We start from the raw sequence: 26012 nt of genomic DNA, 5'->3' as shown, positions 1-26012 counted from the left end.
TGTAACAGGGCTAATACTTATTACCTTTTTTAATTTAATTCATTGTTCCTTGATGACAGGGTGTTTTGTACCCAAGGTAGCAAAGCAATGCTAAACCATGATTCCCCCTTTATACTAGGTTTCATGGTCCTGATTTTGGTGATGGTGTGTCTTTTGCCCCTCTAAACATATTTAGATGGGCATCTTTTTGCTAAAAAGATCATTTGTTTCAGCTGTCAAATGGAAACATGCCAAACAAAATTTAGAGTAATGAAAGAGCAACTCAGAGTTCAGTATCTTGCTTAAGGACACTTTGGTACATAGACTGGAGCAGCCAGGAATCAAAGTACCAGCCTTCCAGTTCTCAGATGACCTGCTGTGCTACAGCCACCACAGAAGATAACTTCTGGGTAATCAGATTGCTTGATTCAGTCATAGCAAATGTAACATTCATGACCATAACCACGTACACAAGAATTATCATTTTTTTACTGCAAAAACCCACAAAACCACAACGTCGAGTTTACATTAAGCTTTTATTTAGCAACATAGAAATTCTGTTTAAATAACCAAACAGTGATAACACATCTAAAGTGTATACATGTAGCAGCTATTGTTACATGAGTAATGAATATTCAGTGCTTAACTGTAAAGGAGGTAAGGCTTGCATAGTTGTAGTGATGCACATGCGTTTGAGATAGTTGGATTTCAGTTATATCAATGCACATAGTACTAAGACGATCACCAGTTATTCTAATCTATATCAAGACTTTTACACAAACACACTCACACACTAATCTATAATTGAAGAACCAATGTCCCTGCTTTAGTATAGTTAAGAAAAAAAGTTATGTTTACAGACCAGGTAGACTTACACAATGCTGTTAATTGCTATACACATCTATACAGTACGTAGTATAGGGTTTATTTCATCAGATATTCAAACAAGTCTTACTGTCATATTTCTGGCCATCTTTCTTATACACTGTTAGATATAGCTACACACACAGTTTCACTTCACTGTAGAGGTCTACAAATTAGGCAAATTTGTAACACATTCAGTTAATCGCTAAATATCTGCAGCACTCATAACAGGAAGTGAAAACAGAGGCCGATATACCAAAATGACCTATTTTAATACTTCGCACTGCATAACAGTACGTATGCACAAGTGTCAATCGTAGCCAAAGGTGATTTTAAGAATCGTCACTCCTCTCGATGCTGAAGCTAATGAGGAAAATGTTTTCATGACCAAATGTGAATTACGGAAAAACTACAGACAGAGCTCAGCCTGCTATTTAAACACTCGGTCTATCCAACATGAAACATTTCTAAAAATACATTCTAGATTTTTTTTTTTTTTAGAACATGCCGGTATCTCAAGTGGTCAAGAAGAACCACAATAAATAATAAATAAGTGAAAGAAAGTATTGTGCTTTATTACTCACACAGACCTACTGAGGATTATATGTCTCTGGGTTCAAACCGAACACCAACACATTAGCTGTTGTTCTATACTTTATTACATAGTTGCTTATGACCCCCAGTATAGCAGATGAAGTCCAAAGGTGAGAAATCTGTACAGTATGAATGCATGTAGTTTTGCCTTGTTTTTTTAACTTATTAGTAAATGTCAGGCAGCTGAGAGTAATTCCTGTCCCAGTAGCCTTTCAAGTAAAGCCAGTCCTGAGCTTTGTTGTGTGGGTTGGGTCCTTGTTGAAACCACCTGAACAGTGAGAAGATTTAGTATGAGCACAGCACTTGGAAATAACAAAAGGATTAAATAAATACATAAGAGAATGACAGACACACACACACTAAGCAAAGACAAATTGATGGCAAGGCTCCATCCACGGTGTACAACTTTAACCTCCTAAGATCCAAACTCTTCCACAGCATGCATTTTTAATTTCTCTTTGATATTTGGCCATATTGGAGCCCGATGAATTTAAAAACAAAGAATTACCAGATTTTTTTTATTTTATACCTGATTTTCGTTTCTAAAAAAAAAAATGAGATCCACATATGAGGATATTCATTTAAAATTTCGATAGAACAGTAGAAGTATGTCCTCGTAATTGGATATCAGGCCCATGTAGAGCAAAATTGAGTATTTTGGTCTAAATAACCCAAAATGTGATGTCCACATATGTGGACGGCAGGTCCTAGGAGGTTAAAAAGCTGAACAGTATTAAACACCTGACTTTTTATGTGACATAGTCTGAAAACACACACAGACAGACCAAGAGCAACAAAAACATGCATTTGTGCATTTTGTCCTGAGGAGTGTGGTGTAGTGTAGTGCAGCACTTCACATGAGAGAAAAATAACACTCAGAAAAAGCGCAGCAAACCTTGGGCCAAGTGCAGCGTTCCTTTTCAATTATAATAAGTTAAATGCATAGTTAATAGCAGAAGACAACATGGAGGCAATCAGTCAATGCCCACCCACAATCGATTTAAATTTCATTTCTCATTGACTAACCTCACTTTCCATTCCTCTGTTGATTTGGTGCGATTCTTCCGGGCCATCCTCTGTTTTTCCTCAAGTCTCTTCTTCTCAGCACTTGCCAGATCTAACAGCCGTGGATATAGAAAACTGAATACCACCACAGATTACATTCAGCGGGCTCAGCATAGGAAATCAAGATCACACACTGTACCTATGTCTCCCTTCTCCATGGCGCAAATATCTGGTCTGAGGCGACTGTCTGTGGGAGGTATGACGCCCTCCATGCGCTTGTCTAGCTCGTTTAGCTGCATGGCGAATGTCGAAAATGCGTAGAACTGCAACACGCGCATACACACAAGAAAGAAACTTAAAGCAAAATATTCAAAACTGATCTGACCGATGTCACGTTTATTTCCTTTTGTACCTTGGATGAGTTTTCCGGACGTGGCGTTATTTTCCAGATGAGTTCACTGCCTGGGATGACCTGCACAGTCTCAGTATCAGGTGGAGGCGTCTCTTCAGGCTCCTCATCGACACTGGTCTAAGGCCGCAGAGAGAGATATATACAGTACAGAGCAGAGACACACAAGTACTTCTGATGTTTTACACTTTCTTTTAGTTTTTCTTTTAGTTATTTGACCTTTTTTAACTTGTTTTATTTACAATCTATGTATTTTAGTTCTAATGTACAGCACTTTCTGTCAGCTGTAGTTGTCTTAAAGTGTTTTATAAATAAGGATGATATGGTATGGTATAATAACTTTTGTCTTGGCCAGCTATTTGATATACCCTCCACGGTACGCCGTTTTGCAAGTCAGTTGGAGGCATGGGTGTGCTGTGGTTATCACAGGTTCTGGTTTCAAACCTGCTAGCACCCTGCGGCAGACTTTGACTTGTCCGGTGTGATCCCTGCATCTCACACTATGACAGTTATAATAGGTTCAATCCACGAGGAAACTTCCACGTTGCTAAACTGACTAAAATACAACACAGTCGACAGATTCTGCTCTGCCACACAAAACAAGTACTATGTAACAGGAAGAATTAGATGTAAAAACATATGTTGGTTGACCTGAAATCATTAACTGAAACAGAAACAGCTGGGCTGGGATAAAAAACTGCACAGTGAAAGCATCATTAAAAAGGCAAAAGATGCTGTAGAAGTGACAGCTTGATCATAAATATAAGATGTTTCTCTCCCAAGCAGACAATTGTAGAAACTGAGTGCAACAGCGAAAGCAAGGTGTCCCGGTGAAACTGGGAGAGATTCAGCAGCGCCATCAGCTGCTGGCAGAATAAAATGTTGGGACCCTGGAACAATCTGGTCCAGTTTGTTAAGATGTGCTCTTCAAGCAATACTTGCAGACAAAAAAAGAGGTGCTCTAGACATGACCCCAACAGAAGGCAGGCCACTAAAGGGCTCCCTTAATGATGAATGTCTGCAGGCAACAGTGAAGCATGGTCACAGACCATGTTATTTGCAGGGATTTAATGCTGGCTTATGCATAAAAATCACAGTATCTGATTGCCTGAGTGCCCGTGCCTGAGATCATTCTGCACCACGACAAATTCCCTTAAGGTTCACCCAGTGTCATTAGGAACTGTCTTCAGTGACAAGATCAAGAAGTCCAGCAACCACTTGGTTCCCACAGAGCCGTGATCTAAATATATTACATGCAGCAACATGAAGTAGCTGAAATGGACCAAATAAATAGAACTAAGTTATGAACGCTTCCTGGGATCTGCAAATGGAGCCGCTTTAAGGCCAAATATCAACCAAATGTAGGTTCTGCTTTACTGCACTTGTAGGAATTCATAAAAATACTCATGACCTTACTTGTTCAAGCTTACTCAGTTATGGGGGACTACATATCTAATCTACATGTAGATTACTGTAAAGTCCCAGCATGATTTTTCAATGCTTTCTATAAAACACATGCTCCTCTTTGTTTTCATACAGACAACACTGTACTGAGGTGGTGTGCACTGCAAAGCACAAACCACCAGAGGGCAGTCTCTACAGGTGGAAGATGCAGCCGTTCAGTCACCTGTGCAAAATGGAAACTACCAGTAGTTTAGAAAAAGGTATCGGTGAGCTAACCAAAATGGACAATGCTGTGTACATAAAACACAAGTTAAACACCGTGAAATGAACTTTAAACAGTAACAATGCACAGCTACAGTCACAGGGTGGCTAGCAGTTCCAGCACCATGTCATTAATGATAAAGGTATAGAAAAAGTGACACAGACTAAATACAACAATAATTACATTTTGCTTTATGAGATAAGTGTTTACATCCACCTTATAATATTAACACATTTGAACTAGGAGAGTTTGTTGGTTCTAAAGTGCAGCACAAACACTATGGGCTGAAGCCTCAGCAGTTTACCGGGTGAAATATTGAAAAGGTATGAAGGGGTGGGGGGATCATCAAAAACAAATAAACCTACAAGCCCAGTGCCGTAAACTCTGGAAACCAACGGAGACAGAACAAAGGCGCCTTTGAAAGCAGTCAAACGTGGTACCTGTTTGTTGCCCTTTTTTTCGTCTGGATTCTTTTTTTCAGTCTTTTTGTGGGCATCAAAAGTCGCAGGGTCTACTGTGTAAAGGCATTCAGTCCATTTGCCATATATTGCACAGAGCTTCTTTTTGCTGCAAACATAAGAAGATGAGATATTAATATATCACAGCTTTAGGTGCAGATAATACCAAGCGCTAACATTCCCATCGTGCAATATAAACTGCGCCACTTTAATATACATTATAAAGTAAATCACAAAGAAACGCTTTATGACAAATTGACTTACTGCTTACAGGCATTACTAAACAGCAATAACTCACGAAGATACCTTTTATCTAGGATGTATCCTTCAACTTTATGCAGCTCTTTTCCAAAGAGGCCACAGGGCTTGAAAGTCATGCTGCATCTCTCTCCGGTTCTGCAAGAAAATGATAGCCTCTTTACCAATTCTCTTTCACTTTTTTCCCCTCTGCGAGCTGAAGCTTTCAAACATTAATTAACCTGCTCATGCGACTGTCCCAGTTCTGCTTCCATGATCAATAAGCTTAAGGTTTATAAAGTAGATCAACATTCCTCTGCAGAGCAAGGGAAAAATATATTCCTACATCCAAGTCTCTGTGCATGCAAATGTGTTTCACAGATACGGAGAACACTGCAATACATATTTTACTTGTGATTGAGCACTTCCACGCTGCCATACTGCTCAATCCAAAGCTGACCGACGATAATGTTGTGGACGCAACAGGTGGGGTTTGTCCAGGTGTACGCTTCGTTATATCTACAGAGACAAAGAAGCACTCAGCAAAGGAGAAAAAAAACAATTCCTTACTAAAATACATCAGAACAGATTTATAAAACAGTCTTCAGTGTGAGCTCACTTGGGTAACTCCAGCGTGATAACTCCCTTGGGCTCAGCTTCTATGCTCTTCCCCCAAAACTTGAGTTTGGGGTAGATGGAACCATGAAAGACAAAATCCTCCTTGAGGCCCTCAGCATGAAAGGCACTAACCGGAGGGTGATGGCTTACTTGCTCAGACATCCACCTAAAGCCCAAATCGTCTCTGATGGCAAGCAGGCGTATGTTTGATACAAGACAAAGCTCATTAACAAAAATACACGTGTACAGTAAACAAAAGCTGATTTGTGTATAGGTGCGCTAATACTGATGAGTCTGCTGCCTTACCTGATTAGCTCATAGGTCTCCCCCAAGAGGGGGTTGAAGGGCTTCCCAGTCCTCTCCCACTGTGACGCTACAGCTGACACAGCAAATGCTGCAACACACTACACCGAACATTGTTTTATGTTAATCAAATTACAGGCAACTAACTCAATTTTTGATAGTGCCGAGACGCCACAGCCTCTCTGCACTCATTTAATAATAGTTCAGCAGTTTAATGAGAGGATAGTGATTTGATCCCAGTCAGATAATTAAATGCATCACTACTATTAAAAATGCATCTGTTTTGGAGTTTTTATTTAACTGAAGAAAGGATATATGGCCAGAATGGTACCTTCATCCTCTCGATAGAGTCTGTTGTGGCATTCGCCTGGTGGATGAGGTAGGTGTGCTCCATGTATTCTGTTAGCCGCTGGAGGAAGCTCAGAGGCTCATTAAATACCACAGGCATGGCAATCTTTGATAACTCCTGCAAAGAAGAGTTAGAGAAGATAAAAAAAAAAAAGACTATTTGGACAAACATGATATGGTTTCTGCTTTATTAGCAGACTTAAGCCTAAGGAGACCAAAGCACTTGTATATTTTATTCACTCTGTGAATTTTATGTTTTTTGTGTACTGAGATTTTGTTTCAGTACTTTGTAGAAAAGCATTCTTCAAGTTTATGGGAAAACCTTCAGAACACAAAAAGGCTTTTTGTTTTTTGCTCTCCCTGGGAGAGTTTAAACTCAAAATGATTCGTTAACGTAAGAGTGTAGCACTACTATTCATAACCTGAGCTTTCTATTTTTTTTGTTTTTGTTTGTCCCAATTTGCTCTGTTTTTTGTTATCCTATATCTGTTTCTGTTATACCCAATTTTATCATTTTGGTAACCACGTAATGGTGTGCTTTGTCTGGCCAGGTCTCCCTTGAAAAAGGGGTAAGTGTCAAGGGCTTTCAGCTCTTTTGGGGGGGAAAAAATGAACTGAACTCTCTGTGCTGCACAGAGAGGCTGATTATATTTTAGACTGAGGATGATCAAACCCCACCTCTACACTTGTTTTACACTATACTGTCTCACATTTAGCCTTTTTTCATAAAAGCAACTACAAAAAAAAGCCCTCGCTTTTCATAAATCCTAATTTTTTCATATCATATCCTGGTTCTAATTCAACAATCTACATTATAAAAGCTCATATCTACATTAAAACACAACAAGGAAAATAAAACAAAACATCTACCGGACTGAGAGTGATGTGTTCTCACCATGCCAATGCATTTTTTCAGGATACTCCAGATGCTCACGTCGTTCCTGGAGAACATGGGAGCCGGTAGAGATGTTCTATGCGAAAGCAATATGAATAACAAAAAGAGGGGTAAACAGAGAGAGGATTTCCTGTATCATGTGATCCAGCTCTATTAACATATGGAAAATTACAACATCGCTTGTTGTCTCAGCTGTGCAATTCAAAGCAGGCAAACACTGTGGCTTCATGCTAGATGATCTGGCCTTGTCCACACTCCAAACAGCTTTTCTTTTAAAATGTGGCACTGAGCTAAATTCTAAAACCTTCACGTTTTGGGTAAAGCGCACATTAAAAACACATAAATCTGTCTCCTGTGGGTACGAAGCTGCACTATTTAAAAGCTTCAGGGCAGACAACTTAGCTCGACCCACCATTTGGGAAAAAGGGCTATCCGACACCTGTAAGCTTTCAGCTAGTCTGTTCAACCTCATGCAATACCCATGAATGCATGTACAGCTGTGTGTGTGTGTGTGTGTGTGTGTGTGTGTGTGCACGCTGACTATAATACGCTTTCCTTTAATTTTTCTTGTTGCATATGCAGTTTTTTGGAAACATTCTTCACATAAGAAAGCTAAGATGCAAATTAGATGAAAGTATGTGCTTGTTTTTGTTTTCTTGGTCACTGAGTTCATCTTGCAGTCTTGCCAGCATCTGCAGTATGGACTCTTTTACAGGTATGGTAGCTGGAGGCAGATGGTGTCCTTGTTTAAAGAAAAAAAAATGAAAAGAGTGCTGGTCCAACACACAAATAAAAGCCATTACTTCAGCTAAATAAACAGTGAGCGGGGAGTGGGGGGTGGGGGTTTGCTCCATCTGTAGGATGAGCAGAGCAGTGATGCATGGCAGACCATACTCCTGGCCTATTTTTTGTTCCACTGGCCTCAGCTTCAAGCTTTATTAAAGCATGGATGGATTTCTTCATATACTTTATCTACATAAGGCTCTTGAATATTATTTTTTATAGAGGTGCTAAACATTTAACATGTTTACATTTAAATGTGGAGGAAAATGCTCAAATCTATCTTTGATTGTTTCCAAAATACAGTTAAAAATGCATTTAAGGGACACTGTGCTGGTCAGCTGAGGTTACTGAAACATGAGCCCACCTGGAAGTGAGGTGTGACGTGCTATACAAGCGAATCTTTAACTACTTTGAAGCAGAAACATCTTACAGCTGGCACTGTGCTCAGTTTTCAAATCATTATTTCATATACAAACAGATAACACAGCTACAACACCATGGTAGTAATGATATATTAAGGCGGAGTTCTGGCAGATAATTGAAACAATGTTTTCATAAAATCATTCAGAGAAAGACTTCAATTTAAACACGCCTGTATCAATTACTGTGGAGACCTGTGGATGGTTTTCTTGAGAGGCTACGAAGGTTTTATATTATTGCAATTTGCTTATTGTATATTATGTCATAGCGCTTATATTTTATTCTATATTTGTTGTATTTTTGAGATGTTTTTAGTTTTTACAGCTATTTCCTTCCCAGGTCCCTTGTAAAAGTTTTTGATTTCAAAGCCATCTCCTGGTTAAATAAGCGTAATAATAATCTTGTAAAGAATTAATGGCAAAATGACTCAACATAGAGAAAAACACACCAGACTGTAGGCAATCATTGACGGGCATCCTTTGAATGACAGAATTAATTTCAAATAAACAGACACCTCATAAATCTTTCATGTACAACACATACGAGCCCACACATATGCACACAGAGCTAGCCAGGCAGCCCTTTTCTCCAACTCTACTCTGAGCCAGCACATGCTTAATTATTCATGGATCACTTGTTGGACTGAGGAAGACAGGCCAAGCCAGAATCAGCATCCACGGAAATGAGAGAGAGTGTCAAATCTTCACGACAACACAGCAAGATGCACTGAGTACTGAAACGACTGTTGGCTTGGAGAGTTGGAACTGTCAGGAAAAACAAAAACAGGCTATTCTCTGTGGACTGGATGCTCGAGCAAGCGAGAAAAAAAATAAAATATAAACACCTGATGAGAAAAAACAGACTAGGGTGGAAAGCTGGTATCCCATTACACCAGCTCTGTCCACTGACCTATCCTCTTGCTGACTGAGGTCTGCAGCCTGTCATTAGATACCAAACAAATCATATCCACAAAATTTTCATCATTTGGCAAAGTAAACATACACCGTACCGAATCCTGTTATCACCAACTTCAACAAAGCCTCGCATACAGCAAACGGTGAACAAGTTGAATGCCGAGCACTGAGCCTTGGAAGCCTTTGTATTTTCCGCTCTTTGCAATCATTTAATCCAGTAAACAAGCACAACATCATCAACTGAAACAAGTCCCAGCTCACCTGTGCTTAACTCCATTGTGCTGGGATGGCTGGTTGCCATGGTTACCCTCCCCTGACATTCCGGAAGGCCCCCTGTATGCGCTGGGACGGCGGAGGGTGTTGAGAAAGGGGGTGTCTCTCCCCTCGTCCTCTTCGCAGGAGTAACTGGCCACAGACAGGAAGCCGCTCAGCGAGTGCTCCGACTCAGACTCTGTAGGGTTAGATGCCAGGTCATACCAAACCGCTTGCAAGTACAGGTTCCAGTAGCTGGCTCGGGAAATGTAAAGAAAAAAAAAAAAAAGAAAAGAAAAAAGCCTCCAGCCTCAACAGTTTACTATCTGCAAATAAGCACTTGTGCTCGAGTTCCTCTCCAAACTCCCCCCTCCCTGCTGCCATGCAAAACCCCACCTGAGGATTGTGTTCCAATGAGAGGCCGCACAAAGGATTCGCTTCCTGTAACATTTGTTTGCACTGTGTTCACTGGGATGATGGTACTCCTCCCCCTAGAAAGCACTGTCACTGACATTACTGTCAAAAATCACAAAGCAAAGACGAATAAGAGAAGCTGAATACGCTTGAGTGAAATTGGTGCTTATTGTGCGTTCACGTACCGCATTCTGACTTATGTGTTGAAAGAATTTCTCATCCACCCACCTACATGGATGGAGAAGCAAATATAACACTGCATAATAAGCATGCTCTATATGAACAGAGGTGCACATGCACTAAAATTGCAATTTTGTTCATCAGTCTTTGCTCTGTGGCAGTTCAGAATGCTAAAAGTAAAGCAAAAAGAATGAAAACGTTGCTTTAAAAATTCAGCCCTTCATGGTGACACAGTTGCATCTTGTTAGTTTTGATTATCCTTTAAACATGTCTGCAATTTTATTTTCTGTAATGGAAAAATGTAATAGACCAGACATAGCTGTGAAAAGTATACACGTGTATATAAAAAGGTGCCTCAAATCACACTACCTATCAGGACAAAAACCAAGCCATGAAGACCTCTCTGCAGACCTCTGCAATAACGCTGTGGAACAGTACTGATCAGGGCCAGTGTGTAAAATTATTTCTAATGATCTGTGTTTCCACAGGAGAACATTTGTAACCACCAGGTTTCTCTCTCTTTTATTTTTTAGAGGCATCTGTGCAGCTAAATTAAGTAAGAAGTGCAAGAAGGGCAGTATAGTCCACTGCACATTCTAGAGGATGACCATCTGTCCATGAGACAGCATTTAGAGGAAAAAGATTTTATAGTCTGATGAAAGAAAAACTGATCTCCACGCACTAAGTGATGGTGAACACTAAACACTGAATGCCTCAAATAAACCAGAATGGTGGCAACATTCATTTCTGGAAGTGCTTCTTAGGAAGAACTGACTAATCGATAAATGCAGGTGGATGCAGAGAGATCCTTGAACAGACACTAGAATGATAATGCACATATCATCATTGCAATGACCCAAAGCACAGAGCACAGGGTATGCTGGAGTAGCTTCAGGAGAATTCACAACCCAGACTAAAACCTCTTGGAAATTTTAGGGAAGGACCTCAGGATGGATGGTTGTAATTCTTAGGCATTTTTTCTACGCCTCTTAGAAAGAATTCTTAGGCATAGACACACACTCACCCGTGTGTGTGAATTAGTGAATGAGGCTGGTAGTAAGAAGTCTTAGTAGAAAAGTGCTATTTAAGTATGAATCCAATTAGCAGAAGATGTCAGTTCTCAGGTGCTTCAATTTTGAAATATCTGTCCAAATCCAGACGCCTTCAGTTATATGACTCACACAAAATCTAACAAAAAAGGAAAGTCTGCTAAATAGGACTGTACTGAAATGTACACTGTATATTGTACTCTGTATACTGAGTTTTTCAGCAGAATAATAGAAAAACCCCCCAAAATATTTAACTCTTTTAAAATGCAATTTACAACAAGAAATCTGCAAAAAGCGACGTGACCTGCCTCATTTCTAAATCCATTTGATTGTAAGCATGTTTTAGAGCAGTAGAAAATAACAATTGCATTTTCGATCTCTCCCAACCAACAAGACATACTACACACATTGATTGATTACTTCCACCAAGAGGCCGCTGACCTGACACGGCATCATAGAAGTCATCTTCATTGAGAGTACTAAGGTTGGAGGACTTCCGCCTTTTACTCAAGGATTGCTTGAGCTCGTGGTTCTCAGTTGCCAAAGTCTGCAAGGCTTCTGTTAGAGCTTTGTTCTTCTCCACTTCCTGCTCTACTTTCAGGCTCCACACCTGCAAACACAGGACAACCAGACAGAAGGTTAAGCGACCGAAGACAGCGTGCCCAGAGCTACTAACTTAACATTTTATTGCAGAAAAACATTGCTCTTAAATATGTGATGATCATAGTGGAACAAGCAGATTAATATTTTGATGTCAATCAAACATGACTCTCTGTCTGGGGTTTTGATCGCAGGTCATTGTTTTAACCCTGCCCACAGATCTAGTTTCTTCCAGGCTGAACCAAACACCATAGTCTCAGAGAGCTCCGAAGCCCAGGATTGAGTGTCCCTTCAAAGGAACCTGAGCCAGGCCACTGCGTGACAGCCCAGATTAGTCTGTCCTATTGTCCACTGCTGCTGATGTTCAAGCTCTACCAACAGGAGTCGAAAACCCAGCAAATATCCACAGCCTCTAACAAAATGACAAAAATAACACTAAAGCTTTAACAGCAACATATTATTTAAAAACAGGTAACACCTTTTACTTCTTGTAAATTCAGTTTAGTAAATTATTGCAAAATAAAGAAACTGAGAACAGCCTTCCCAGTCTGATAAACGTCCAGTGTCACCTTGAAGAAGGCAGCTGAGAAACAGGAGCTTGCAAATCACACTGCAAATCTGAGACTGGACAGCAAGGTCGGTATCTTCGACTAAAGATGAAAAGTTCTGTGTCATCTCTTATAGTGCCCGATGTGTTACAAGGTGAGCACACAGACACGCACAAAGACACAGCTACTGATGCCTCTAGTTTAATGTCTAGGTAGCAATTTATGACTGTAATCGTGTATGTGTGGTTAACCCATTTCCCTTTGATCGAGTGTATTAGTCCCTGCGAGGATGTTGTCTGATTAACAACATGAATAAAAAAAATGTAACATTTAGAAGATTTAGATGAGTGATTTTACGTCATACATCAGATTCTCATGACGTCTAATATTTCCTTTAAAGGGATGATTGGAAGAAAACTAATAACTTTTTGATTATTTTCAAAAAATCCTCTCAAAAACATCAGCTACTATACTGCATATATAAAATGATTATATGATTGAACACAAAGACTTAAATATAAACTGCTTCAGATGCCTTTGTGGTAGAATCTGATCAAATCAGCCACATACACTTAACAGAAAAGAGGCAGGGAAAACCCAGACACATTTACTTACTTGCTGAATAGCATGCCTACTCCAAAGACCATGATCCAGCCATTTGTAATGAACATTGATTGTTTCCAATTGCCAAATGTTGGGTCAGCACAACCGGAACTGCAACTTCCAGCTGGGTTATTATGGAAATTGCAGGGTTTAAAAACTGAAATCCAGTCAAATCCCAATAAACTGTATGTAAATCCAAAAAAGTGACATGTTACATGTTAAATTTGGAGATCTATGTATTCATTCGATATCTGATGAGTATATTTCAAGACACCTTGTTTATTCAAATTTATCATCCTCTGTCAAGTTATAGTCCAGCTTATCTATAATGACCATCTATAGATCTGTACCGATGCACTTTCTCTAGAAACATAAGAACTACAACATGTTCAACATCCTTTTTTGTCTTGGTAACATGACAGACACTTATAAGCTCCTTTTGCAGGAGGTTGGTGATGGAAAATGGATAAAAATAAGACAACTGAGAAGTCTGCAGAAGCTATAAGCTTTAGATCATTTATTATTTTGCCGTAGTCAGATGAAGATCTGATGAAGCTGTCACCAGTTAATGAAATGCCAGCACTGGCAAATCAGAAAATGACTATTTAACAAAAGGTGATAGCTTGGGTCAAATTTATTGTAATTTGTATTAGAAGCACAATTATATTCCTGTGCTGGTTCCCTCTGGTTTAATGCAAGGCAGACACAGTATTATTAGAAAGAATCACACATATTTTTCAACAATTAGACATTAGAAGTAACGTCGAACATTTGGCTTCAGCCTGTCAAAGTGTGTGTAAAGGACCAAAAGGGTTTTTAAGAGTCTCGTGTACTTGACAATTTGACTGTGTGAAAGCCCTGAGACCTCAAAGTCTGTACATTTGTAAGCTTGGAGATTGGGACTGATCTAATCTAATCTAGTCCTGGCCAATTACTGGTCGGATCAGTAACGAATCCCGCAGGCTGCAGGTGTAGATCCATTAATTACTGTGTTGGCTAATAGAAAATTCCCATATACTTTTCATTGATCAGATCCATAACCAGGTTTAGCAAAGAGAGCCTCTCTGAGTTCTCAGCACTCTCTATATTCTCCCTTCTTCTGCACTAGGGAACAAGTCTGGCAGCGAGTCTTTAAGTCTGGCACCTACATTTAAGGTTAACGTTTCCATTACAGCCGTGTTTCTGAATTTTTGTTCATCTAATTTAGGACTTTAAATGCAGCATCATTTAAAAATGCATAAAAACAGCAAATTCTTTAGCATTATATTTTTTCTTTAAAGTTTGTGCAATGGGAATGTCTGCTGAATTGTGATTTTATTTTCATCAAACATATTTGATAAATATATACTGTAGTTTAAAGGTGACTCATCTTCCTGTCTAGGAGCCTGTGTTAACACTCCCTGTCCCAGGCACTTGGCGTGAGAGCCCATCCAGGAATGGAACACTTGTGTAACCATCGCAGCCAGCTCTTTCATTCTCACTGCATCCTCTCGCCTGAGCACAAACAGTGCTATTTTAAGCCCTGCTGAGGCTCTGTGCTGTAGCTGTTACTGGAGCCTGGGAGGGATGCTTCTCCTTGGCCAGCACCCCAAAGGGTAAAAATTTTATTCTGTGCTGAAATATACTCTCTTGTTTAAAGAAAAGCAAACCTCAGAGGCAATATTATTATAGCTCTATACATTGGACTGTAACATTAACTCTATATCCAACTGTATTTGGAAAGCCTGCTTCAAAGGAGCCATTCAACTAGAGTAAAGTACCTATAAAGTACCTTTATAGTAAGAGATGTAGTAAACGCTATGAGGAACCTCAGTCCCAAAAAATCAGAATAAACAAAAATACACTGTGTTCATGAAAGGCTTGGCCATGGTTAGTAATAATACTCAGGTAGTCTTTAAATGATGCTCACTTGGTACTAACCAGCCCAAAGTGTACCCCCCACACCATTACATCACCACCATCAACCTGAATCATGGATACAATGTAGACTGAATTCATGCTTTCATGTTGTTAACACCCAGTTCTGACCCTAGCACCCAAACATCATAGGAGAACTCGAGATTGATCAGACCAAACATTTTTCCAATCTACTATTGTCCAATTTAGGTGAGCCAGAATTGGATATCTCAGATAGTCTGACCACAGAACTGCTGCTCATTGGATATTTTCTCTTTTTTGGATTTTACTGTTATAGAGACGGTTGTGTGGGAACATCCCAGTAGATCAGCAGTTTCTGAAACCTTCAGACGAGCCTGTCTGACACATACAAAGTGACTTAAAGTCACCTTTAAAGGTGACTCTAAAGCCAGCAGACCATCTTGACCATGTTTACATACCTAACTGCACTGAATACATCCATATATATACCCACTCACCAGCCACTACTGAAACAAAGCCAGTAAAAAATCTCCTGTCTGGGATACGACAGGAGGTTTGTTACTTATGTGGCAATGGCTGAACTAAAGGTCAATTGCTACACTGTCTTCACACCAACCCCCAAAGTTTTAAAGGTCAACTGGCTTTCTGACAGACTAAAGAAAGAAAAAAGAAAAAATGTATAACTTCAATCAAATAAATGTACTTTATGCCTTATTCCTGACGTCAGACCAACACAAAGTGACAGATCTGCTTTTCAGCACATCACGACTAAGTGGTTCCAAACTGTAATCCTCTGTTCGCTTTCTAGACAGGGGGGCAATCGTGCCGCCTGACAAACACCAAGCAAAGTGGGGCCTATAAATCTCTGTTGTACGCGAGTGTCGTCAAACCTCCTCATGAAGCTTTCTACCCATTTGTTAAAAGCACAATTCTCCTTACTTTATATGCCATATACTCACATCCTAGTCACAGTGTGCCCTACATGTACTGTAAAAATGTGGCACTTCCACTAGCATACTTTACTTCTGCAGCGCCTGCTGAAATGGGTCAGACCACATCTACACTTCTGAAGGACAATACTCTAATTGGTGCAAGACCCTTTGAGCCAAGTGACATGATTCAGTATCAAACATGTGTGCAGTTACAACAGAATGTGAACACTGCCATGGACTGTGGACAGTAGAAAACAAGTATGACCAACAGAAGCATCTGGGGCGGGAGAATAGAAATGTGGGATTAGAGCTAATACAGCTTAACACGGGCAATCTCAGCACTGTAGAAAATATAATCCATTTTGTACATGTAGTAGCATTAGCTTAACGTGGCACCAGTAGATTTACCATGCTTGTTAAGACATTTTCTTCTTATTACATTCGTTTGTCAGAAATTAATCCAGTTTGTTTTATTGGAACGTTTTAATGTTTGATTGATGAGATTCCAGTGAACGTCCTCGGCTTTCTTATTTAAAAAGCCTGATTAAGTCCTAGTGACATGACAGTTATACCAGATTTGGATGAATACATTACTCTTAGTCAGTGCAATACTGCTATATTTAGGATTTATAGCAAAATATTAAACACCCTTGTGTTTTATTGGTTCTCATGCATGCTTAATTAACAAGAACGAGTCAACAAGACAGTTGCCTTATTAAAGGTTTTCAGGCAGTCTAAGTGTATATCATACAGTAAGCACAGAGTAGTAGTTTTAGAGTGATAATTTAAAATCAGCTGCTAAAGGAAGAAAGGAAATAATTTGGGTGCAACATAAAGAATGATTAAATAGTTAAACCCACAAACCTTTGCTTTGAATCCTTCCATTTATCTATTACTGGATCAAATGCATCCTCAGTGCAATTTAATCAATGCCTATCTATGCTCCTACTTGACAGAATTAATTCCTTTATAAGATGATCTCATTATAAAGATGTAATGAGCAGTGTAGATTTCGGTGCCACTTCAAAGACGCTCAGTTTCACACTCCAAATACAGATCATTAAATCCACAGAAATGACCTCCGCATACTGATGAACAGCCCTCGCTGGCGCCACTGCTTCAGACCAACCCTCAAATCAACAATACACTAAGTAACATCAAATTAAATCGCGCCAAACTTCAAAACGCTTTTTGCCGCTTTGAACAACCGGCAAACACAGCCGGTTGTTCAGCTCACAATAACAGGCAAAGCTGTAAATTTTATACAACAACAACAACAACAACAACTGTTTGTTTTGTTTTACCTGTGTAGATGCGAGAGAAAAGTGCTGTCGCTGTGTCTTCTTTTCCCGTTCTCGGATGCTCTGGCATATGGAAATGTGTGTGCGAGAGTGTATTCACACTGTGCGAGCGTGAATACATGTATCTGCGGCTGAGCCAGTGAATATGAAAGCGCTTGGGTTCCCTCACTAAACGCACAGCCTTTCCCCTAGAGCGGGAGTGTGTGGATTCGAGTCCAAGAGTGTCTGCGTGTGTGCGTCTGCACTGATCTGCAGGCTGAATGCAGACCTAAGCATAAAAGCGGATCTTTCCTACGTCCTTCCTACAGACGTGCCAGTGATTACCACGCTGTCCTGGTGCTTCCCCAAGGGCACAGCAGAGCCACCAAGACAAGTGGACAGGGACTGGTACACGCACGCGCCTGCATACGCACACACTCACACACACATTTTAAACCTGATTGGTGTGAAGGAGCTAACGTAAGGGGGAGGGATTTAAGGATTTTGTAATCAGTCAGTATAATTTATTCAGCCAATAGGAGAAGAGTATGCGGGTGAAAGTATATGAATGAGAGGACGATTCATACATGCTCAGTGAGCTGCAGCTAATCTACAACAGTACCCTCTATTTACATCAAGTGGAGGGGTTACAGAAGACTGCATGCAGCTGACAGAATCAAAATACATCAGAATCACAGATTACACTGCATTAGATTAAACTCTTACACTATTTTAAATAATCTATAATAGATTTTCAAGCAGTAGAATCCATCCAAAGATGGACTGTCTCAACTTGCCCTCCCCAAGAAGAGTAATTTGCTCCTCTTACCTCTTCTTGCTTTGACAGCAGTTCAAGGCACAGATGGAGAGCAGAGCATGTTTCACTGGAAAGTTCACTCGTCTCTTTTGCTTTCAGCAGAAGTGTACCAGTCAACCCTTTATAAAAAATAAAATGAATGTATCTGTATTAGCTTATACTGTACACAATATTATATATTAAAAAAAGGAATTAAACATCATTTTTCATTACTGGCATGTTTTTTTTTCCACAATTAACTGAGTACATGTGTATTTATTGCAGAAGATGTGTACCCTGTTGAACTACTACTAAAAGGCCTAAAGAATGCCAAGAAAATATCCCCCACACAATTAGCCCAGCAGCACCAGCCTGAACAAGTTATTTAATTTGAATTTAATCTTTATTTAAACAGGAAAAAAATATCCATTGAGATGAGAAAATCTCTTTTACAAGGATGTCCTGGCCAAGATGAGAAGCAGCACAGTTTGCAAAGTGCAAAACAAGTTCCAAATCAAATTCCACCCATTTAAATTTTACAGGTACAGTTGGCGACTAAAACATCTGTCGGTTTTTATTTAAAAGTAGTTAAAGGGATAAGAGATTCCTGAGCTGCAGATCATTCCAAGATCACGGGCCGGAAAAAAAGATAGACTAAACTTTCCTCACTCCGTGCTCGCTAAGGACACTTTAAACTGCAGCCAGCTACTGGCTCTGAGATTGTAGGTCTTGTGGAGGGCAATGAACTTGGCGTAGGTATATGACGGCAATTTTCTTAGAATGGCTTTGCATGTAAAAATATCCCAATGCTTCAACCTTTGATTATTGAGTGAAGTAAATCCAGCAAGGGTTTACAAAGTGCAACGATCAGTCATGAAGTGTGAGCCTGTTATATACGTTACGGCAGCATGGTAAATGGGGTCTACCGTAATTTAGCTAAGGTTAAGGTAAGGTTACAGAAAGCAGGATGTAGCCATGCTTTCATGCCTCATCCTACCATATGAATGTTACAGCAGAAATCAAGACTCATTAGTCCAGGCAAAAATCTTCTTACCTTCTATTGTCCATTTTTGTTGAGCCTGTGCGAACTGCACTGTGCTCTGTGTTCAGAGATGCGCTTGTCCATAAGTTAGTTGGAATGTGTTTTTATTTTAGTTCATTTGTGTGCCTGTCAGCTCAAAGCAGTCTGGCCATTCACTTCAGTACTGTATCAACATTTCTGCCCACAGACGTGCTCTTCACTGGATATTTTCTCTCTCCCTGGAGACGGTTGTGTGGGAAAATCCCAATAGATTCCAACATACACAAACCAGCCTGTCACACACAAAGTGACTTAAAGTCGCCTCTCTTCCCCATTCTGATGAATAAGAAAGGCTATCTTGACCATGTCTACATGCCCAAATGTACTAAGTACCTGCCATGTGATTGGCTGATTAGATAGTTTCACTAATGAGCAGTTAAACAGGTGTAGCTAATGAAGTGGCTGCAATTTTCTAGAACAAAATTTAATTCTACATTTTGCATTGAGGTCTGGTGTCCCAGCCGCACATGCTTTTTCCACAGCAAATGATATAAATGGTTAGTCATCTTGATAATTTTCTGTCATTTACCAGACTGAATAATCATTTTTGAACAAGTCTAAAAATACTCTCCCAAAATATCTCGACACAGTAATAACTGGATATGTCTGAAGCACTTACCATAATTCTCCTCATTCTTTGCCATGGACAGAAATGTTGACACTTCACTCTCCAATTTTTGCTGGAAGGCCCTGGCTGCCTGCAACAATTTTAGACAAGAGAGAAACTTAACACTAGAACTCTGTACAACTCAACAAAACTGAGGGTTTTGAAATCCTATATGGCTCAAACCCAAAGGTCAATGACACTGAAGTTCATCCGGCGCGTGATCCATCACAATTCACAGGTTAATGTAATTTTTGAAAATGCTACGTCGATATGAAATGAATCAACTTTTTGGGTTCGATATAATAGTGCTATAAACCATCTGATCATCATCACCTTACTTTTTGATCCCGGTCTTACCTGAAGCGCTTGTTCAAGGTTCCTCACTCTTACATCACCCGCAGCATCATCTATAATCACCTCTTCAGTGTCGTGGCGAGTGCAGTAGGATGCATGCTCTTCAAAAGCATCCAGCCATCTCTAACAGAATAAATGCCGGCAACATTTCCATATTAGTCCTTTCATACAGATAATACTGTTTCTTCCATAAAGAAGGTGACCGATTTTATCTCACTTTTCTTGTTGCCACGGCGTTTGTCTGCGAGGGGACTTTAAAATAATGCACAGAGTCATCGAAGCACCTGAGCATGAAGAAGCAGTGATCCCATGGTTTGACCTGGAATAACAAGAAATCACTAATGCACTGCAATCACTGCTGCAATAGATATAACTCAACATCATGCTTCAAATTGAAAATAAATGAAACATGTATTTACTGAGCATCTGTGGGGTAATATAGATTGATAGAAAACACGCCTCTAAACCTCCAGTACTTACCATGCAGTAGGCTTGTGAAAGAGACTTACAGCCCTGTTTCCTAACACCAGCCAGTGCATCAGCTCTAAAAAACAAAAACAACAACAAAAATGATGAAAGAGCATGCAGAAAAATCCCACACAAAAACACTCACAGTGAAAGATAAAGCAGCATAACAGTTACCACTGTTAAGTAAGTATTAACGGTATAATTGGCAAACCACAGGCGACGTCATCTCCAGTAACAGTTATTTTTATATCCCCTCTCTTTTACAAAAAACAAAACATTTCATTGGTGGATTATAAGCAACATTTCACACAAAGTGAAATATATAATACTATAAATATACATACTATAGCGTTTAGCTTTATAAAATCGGCTGATAAAAGTATCTCACTGTCTAGGGTACCAGGAGACAGTTCCATTCTCAACTACAACCCAGTGGGAATGCCATCCGAGGAAGCGTGAGCTCTGTCAGAGAAACAATAATTTAACAAATACCCCACGCAGCAAAACTACACATCATCATTACATATCTAGTTTAAATGACTTTAGGAAGAACAAATATTATCAGTTTTAAAGTTTTATTATTATTATTATTATTATCCCAGAGTGGTATGACTTTTCTTGTAAATTAAAGTGTAGCATGTTAAGAAAAATAAAAGAATAAATAGTTCCTATAAGTCTTTTTTTTTTTTTTTTTAAAGAAGTTCAAATATTCTGTGTCATGTAATGTGAAAAAAGTCAATTTCATCAAATTGTAAAGGTCAAAGTCTGAACATGGTCTGACCTAATAATAGTACAACATAAATCCAGATACCTTCCAAAGAGGTCCTTCAATCTTCTGCACCACACCGCTCATGTCCTTTAAGAAAAACAAAATATCAGTCTTGTGTACAGCGTTGAATAGTCTGTGTGTGAATCATTCGTTTTTAATATACTAACAGCATTAGCACGCAGTCTTTTTAAAAGAATTGCACCATGACTACGTGGTGCTCCACATTAACGCTGCATTATCAGACATACAGATACGGACGTATTCATTCTTAATAAAAGCTGACTTTTTCCTCCACAGTCACCATAACTGTGTGAACACATGAAGACATACGAAAAGAGAAAGTGCCGATATGATGTAGTTCAGAGAACTGCAGTATCTGTGATTAATGTGATGGACTTTAGATTTTTTTTTTTTTTTTTTTAAAAAGTGCCTTTTGGTTTTATGAACACGTTTCCAGTGATGGGCTTTTTAACCCTGTGAGAAACAAGAATGAGCACAGTAAATTTCATCAAGTTGGATTTGCAGTTTTCCCAGATAAAATTTGGTGAAAAAAAAAAAAAAAAAAAAAAAAAAAGACGAGACACAAGTACTGCGCAAAAGCCTCGAGTCAAATTTCATGGCTAATAAAAGGGGAAATTTATTGAATGCATTGAAACGTGCAAATGTAAAAGAAATCCAGGATATAAGGAAAAAACTGTTTATACAAATAAAATAAATATTTGGTATGACAAACTTTATTCTGAACTCTCTTGGGAAAGCTTTCCTGTTATTTCTTTAAGCAGTCTTCAGGAATAGTTCTCCAGGCTTCTTGAAGGACATTCAAAGCTCTTCTTTGGACCTTTTGTTCCATTCTCTGCCAAGATGATCCCACACTACTTAAATGGTGTTGAGGTCTGGACTCTGGGAAGGTCAGTCCATAACAGATTAAAATAACAAAATCAAAAACAAACCAAAATGGAGCATCATCTACGTATGTTGCCAATCAGACATTTCCACTTCGTGCATGGTGGACCAAAGTCTGACGATATTTTGCTCTGTACCTAATTCTATCGATATTTGCAAGACCTCTAACACCACTGGCTGAATTGCAGCCCCAAAACATGACAGAGGCTCCCGGTTGTTTTACCTCGTCCGTACACACTGATGACAATTTGAACTTGAATTTGGATCCATCAGCCCATAAGACCCGCTTTAAGTTTCAGTTCACTTCCTGTGTAACTAGTCGTACTTCAACCTTTTCTCCTGGTTTCTCTTTATTAAGACACACGTCTTGACAGCCACCCTTCCAACTTCTTCTTTCCACTTCTGATGAGACTTCAGTGAAAAGTGAAGGGCCGGTCTAGGTCCCAATTTGTTTTAAGAACATAACCTTTAGAAACTGTTCATATACTCTCAGACAACTTTTTTAGCCTGACATTTTCTCTTTTGTCTTGCACTTGCCCAGTCGCCTCATTTTTTTCCCCCCCTGATATGCCACGTTTTCAGCTTACACCTCTTTGGGAATTACTTTGTTGGCACAAAAAAAAGAAAAGAAAAAAAAAAAAACTATTTTATGCCTGTCAAACTGTTATCTATGACATGTTTTGCAGATCCAACTAATGAAATGGGATCAACTGATGCCCCTTGTTACAGGCTGCTAGTAACAAAGTGCCTAAAGATATAACTTAAATTATTGTTTATCTGTAAACACAACACCAATTCATCCCTTGGATTAGATGTCTTTATAAAAAACAGCAAATATCTAAAAAACAATAACCCAAAAACCCCCAAAAACATTAAGAAAGCCTGGAGAACTATTGCTGAAAACCACTTTATAAGAAAAATTACAAGAAAGCCTGGCTCCTTGGAAATAAAATATAAAGAAATGAGGGGCAGCTCAAGTACTCTAATTAATCAAGTAACCAAAAAGGTATCATCCTTTGTGGATCATGACTAAGACACCATACTTGTAGTGCAGCTGTGCCGAATGTTCTTAGCAGAACCCATCCTGATCATTCAAAGAGGATGAGACATTACAGACCAGCCATTTGAGCTCACCTTATTTTTATAGGCTGCTAGAATCTGTTTCAGTTCATCAGTGCAAACCAGGTCCAATGCAGTCTGAGCTGCAAAATCATCAGCCATACAAACAAGTTATTATGCACCTTTTGACACTTCCTTGGAACAAAACCGGTGGACTATAGTATTTATCATCCTTAGAAAATAACGTGTGATTCTTAAACAACCATTTTAAACACCACTGAACAAATTAAACAGCTGGAATAATAGGAGCTGATGATGAGAACAAGATAAGTGATATACCATTGTTGTTCTTGATACTAGGGTTGGCTCCACACTTGAGCAGCTTTATAACGCACTGCTTCTGCCCCCTGTAGGCTGCACAGTGTAAAGGCGTATTACCCACTGAATCCCTGCAGTGGATATCTGGAGCATCTTTCCCATTGAGCTGAGGGATATAAATCAGAGAAATGACAGAAACAACAGGCAGGAAAATGAGGTTAACCTTTTACATACATCTATCTGAAACATGCATAAAACTATTTAAATGATCAATCTTAAAAACAGCAAGACAGAATGAGATTTAAAAAACAAAACAAAACCTGAACTGGCTTTTACTGCAAGTTGCCACATGCCATCTTATTTGTGGACTCAGATTTGTCACTTTGCAATTGAACATCAGACCCCCCGAACTCTGTACAAATATCGAATCGTATAAAGAGTATTTGTAATAACGGTGGTGCATTTCAACAATCTCTGGGAGACAACTGAAGTGTGTGCAAGGCCCCAAGGCACTTGTTAAATGTGTGAAATTTGGAGAGATGCTCTTAAAGCATACTATTTTCTGCCAAAAGTTCTTTGAAAGGTCAGACACTAACCAATTTAGACAGAGTGGATATATCCCCCTCTCTGGCTGCTTCCAGAAGCTTCTCCTCATGCCGCCTTGCCGCTCTCCTCTCTGCAGCTGCACAAACCAAATCAGTACTTGAGAACAAAGGCAGCTGATCTTCAGTAATGAGAAGCCATCAGACGTTTAAAAAAAAATTTAAAGAAAAAAGAAAAACGCTCCCATGATTTCATACCCTCAAGCATGGTAATGATTTCATCGTCCTCTGTGACATCTTTGGGGATTTGAGCAGTTCCATTGATTATGTTGGCACAGGCATCATAGCGCAGAAGCAACAGAACAATCTCCTTAAGGGTCCAAAGGGTGGGGGTGGGGGGGATTAAAGAAAAAACCTGACCATCACATTTCACTCAAAAGCTTCAGTGGGAGATGAGAAAATATATTATGTGTTTCTGTGACAGCTGATCCAGCTGACATTAGGTTAGAAGAAGAAGGTACACCACAGTTTACCGTGCTTTTACAGACTTGTAAGGAAGCACTACTTTTTCCCCTTTCTATCCTTACCTTTCGTCCAGCATATGCTGCTTTATGCAGAGGTGTGTCACCCAGGTTATTCTGCAAATTCACATCAGCCCCTGCCTGCAAATGCATTCTTTATTAGGTGAATATAAAAATGTCTCTGGCTGCAGGTCCTGAACACAAAAAGCATGGTAATGATGTGACTCATACACTGCTCTCACCTTCAGTAACTGCTCGACAACATCTCTGTGTCCAAAGCTGCAGGCCAAATGAAGAGGTGTCCATCCCGAGCAGGTTTTCGAACGAGCTACAGCGAGAGAAAGAAAAAGAAGAAAAAAATAAAATAAAATCAGCAATTTTCTAGTTACATGTGACATTAGGGCAGCTGGATGATGGCATCCTCCCCCACACACCAGCTTACATCTGCAGTTGATGTTGAGAGAGCTGTTTTGGTGAATCCTCGACTGAAGGAGCCTCTGAACTTGAGGACAGTTGCCCTCTTTAGCATGAAGGAGAAGTTGTTCTTCCAGTGTGCAATCCTCCATCACTGGACTTGCCAAGTGTGAAAAATGATGTTAAACACAAGGCAGTTAGCTCAAATTGGTCAATTAACCACGTTAAGCAAGGTGCAGTTAATACAGCTTCTCATCTGCAAGTGAAGAATTTAAGGTTTTAGTTAGAGGTCGACATAATATCTGTTTTTATTTACGTTTGTCCAGCTCAACTGTGTTTTTATTGAGCTAAAGCAGCGTTACCTTTCAAACTAAGAGCGGAATTAACTCTAAATAGTTATCTTACTAACGTTGGCGAGGATAAAATGTTAAACTCAGACTTACGTGTAGCTATGGATTTGAAACTCTTTCACAATCTTTGGTCTGCTTCACAGGGACAACACGCCACGGCTGAAATCTGATCGGTTCAATCAGGTGACAGGCAGCCGCCACGTGACCGGACAGAGTATTTTTGAGTAGCTACTAGCATTAGTCATACCTAGCAAGTACTGGGTTGGACCCCCTTTTTGCGTTCATAACCTCATTAATTCTTCCTGGTATAGTTTCAACAAGGTGTTGGAAACCCTCCTCAGACGGTGGTCCATGCTGACATGTGCACTGTCTTGCTTGAAGCTGCCATAAGAAGATTGGTACACTGTGCCCATAAAGAAATGGACATGGTTAGCAACAGTACTGAGTTTCGCTGTAGTGCTTAAATTGTACTCAGTTGTTGCAAAGGAGCCCAAAGTGTGCCAAGAAAATAACCACCCACACCATTACACCACCATCAGCATGAACTGTTGATAGAAGGAAGGCTGGCTACACGCTTTCATGTTGTTTTACACCAAAACAA

At 39.6% G+C, this 26012-nt stretch overlaps 1 protein-coding gene across 5 annotated transcripts; it reads right to left on the bottom strand.

Moving 5' to 3' along the window:
* Window positions 1-496: 496 nt before the first annotated feature.
* On the bottom strand, window positions 497-26012 carry LOC120727434 (oxysterol-binding protein-related protein 1-like). 5 transcript variants are annotated; one of them, XM_040021662.1, is made up of 29 exons: window positions 25505-26012; window positions 25090-25220; window positions 24890-24975; window positions 24714-24788; window positions 24385-24496; window positions 24181-24266; window positions 23606-23750; window positions 23342-23409; window positions 21347-21391; window positions 20924-20997; window positions 20548-20611; window positions 20285-20386; window positions 20071-20190; window positions 19726-19804; window positions 18059-18165; window positions 11830-11998; window positions 9755-9944; window positions 7377-7452; window positions 6465-6599; window positions 6137-6234; window positions 5832-6014; window positions 5624-5731; window positions 5282-5371; window positions 4958-5084; window positions 2855-2971; window positions 2642-2765; window positions 2464-2554; window positions 2333-2353; window positions 497-1705 (listed from the first exon to the last, which is right to left on the bottom strand). In XM_040021662.1, the coding sequence occupies exons 2-29, from the start codon at window positions 25211-25213 to the stop codon at window positions 1603-1605; spliced, it is 2919 nt and encodes a 972-aa protein (XP_039877596.1). In that variant the 5' UTR covers window positions 25214-25220; window positions 25505-26012; the 3' UTR covers window positions 497-1602. The 5 variants fall into 5 exon arrangements, with proteins under 5 accessions (XP_039877596.1, XP_039877595.1, XP_039877598.1 ...); XM_040021661.1 differs by having other exon boundaries at window positions 25090-25215; XM_040021664.1 differs by lacking the exon at window positions 2333-2353 and having other exon boundaries at window positions 25090-25215; window positions 25505-25661.

Source organism: Simochromis diagramma, unplaced genomic scaffold (assembly GCF_900408965.1).
Source record: "Simochromis diagramma unplaced genomic scaffold, fSimDia1.1 OVJJ01000205.1, whole genome shotgun sequence".
NCBI classification, from domain to species: Eukaryota; Metazoa; Chordata; class Actinopteri; order Cichliformes; family Cichlidae; genus Simochromis; species Simochromis diagramma.
This window is presented reverse-complemented; position numbering and strand designations above follow the sequence as displayed.

What these genes read in the sequence shown, in the direction of transcription:
- LOC120727434 (XM_040021662.1), bottom strand. Translation starts at nt 25,213, where the DNA reads ATGGAGGATTGCACACTGGAAGAACAACTTCTCCTTCATGCTAAAGAG. An exon ending in TTGAAGGACCTCTTTGGAAG is followed by an intron (nt 20,998 to 21,346) that starts GTATCTGGATTT and finishes TTTCTCTGACAG; the next exon opens with AGCTCACGCTTCCTCGGATG. An exon ending in CATGGAGAAGGGAGACATAG is followed by an intron (nt 2,555 to 2,641) that starts GTACAGTGTGTG and finishes CACGGCTGTTAG; the next exon opens with ATCTGGCAAGTGCTGAGAAG.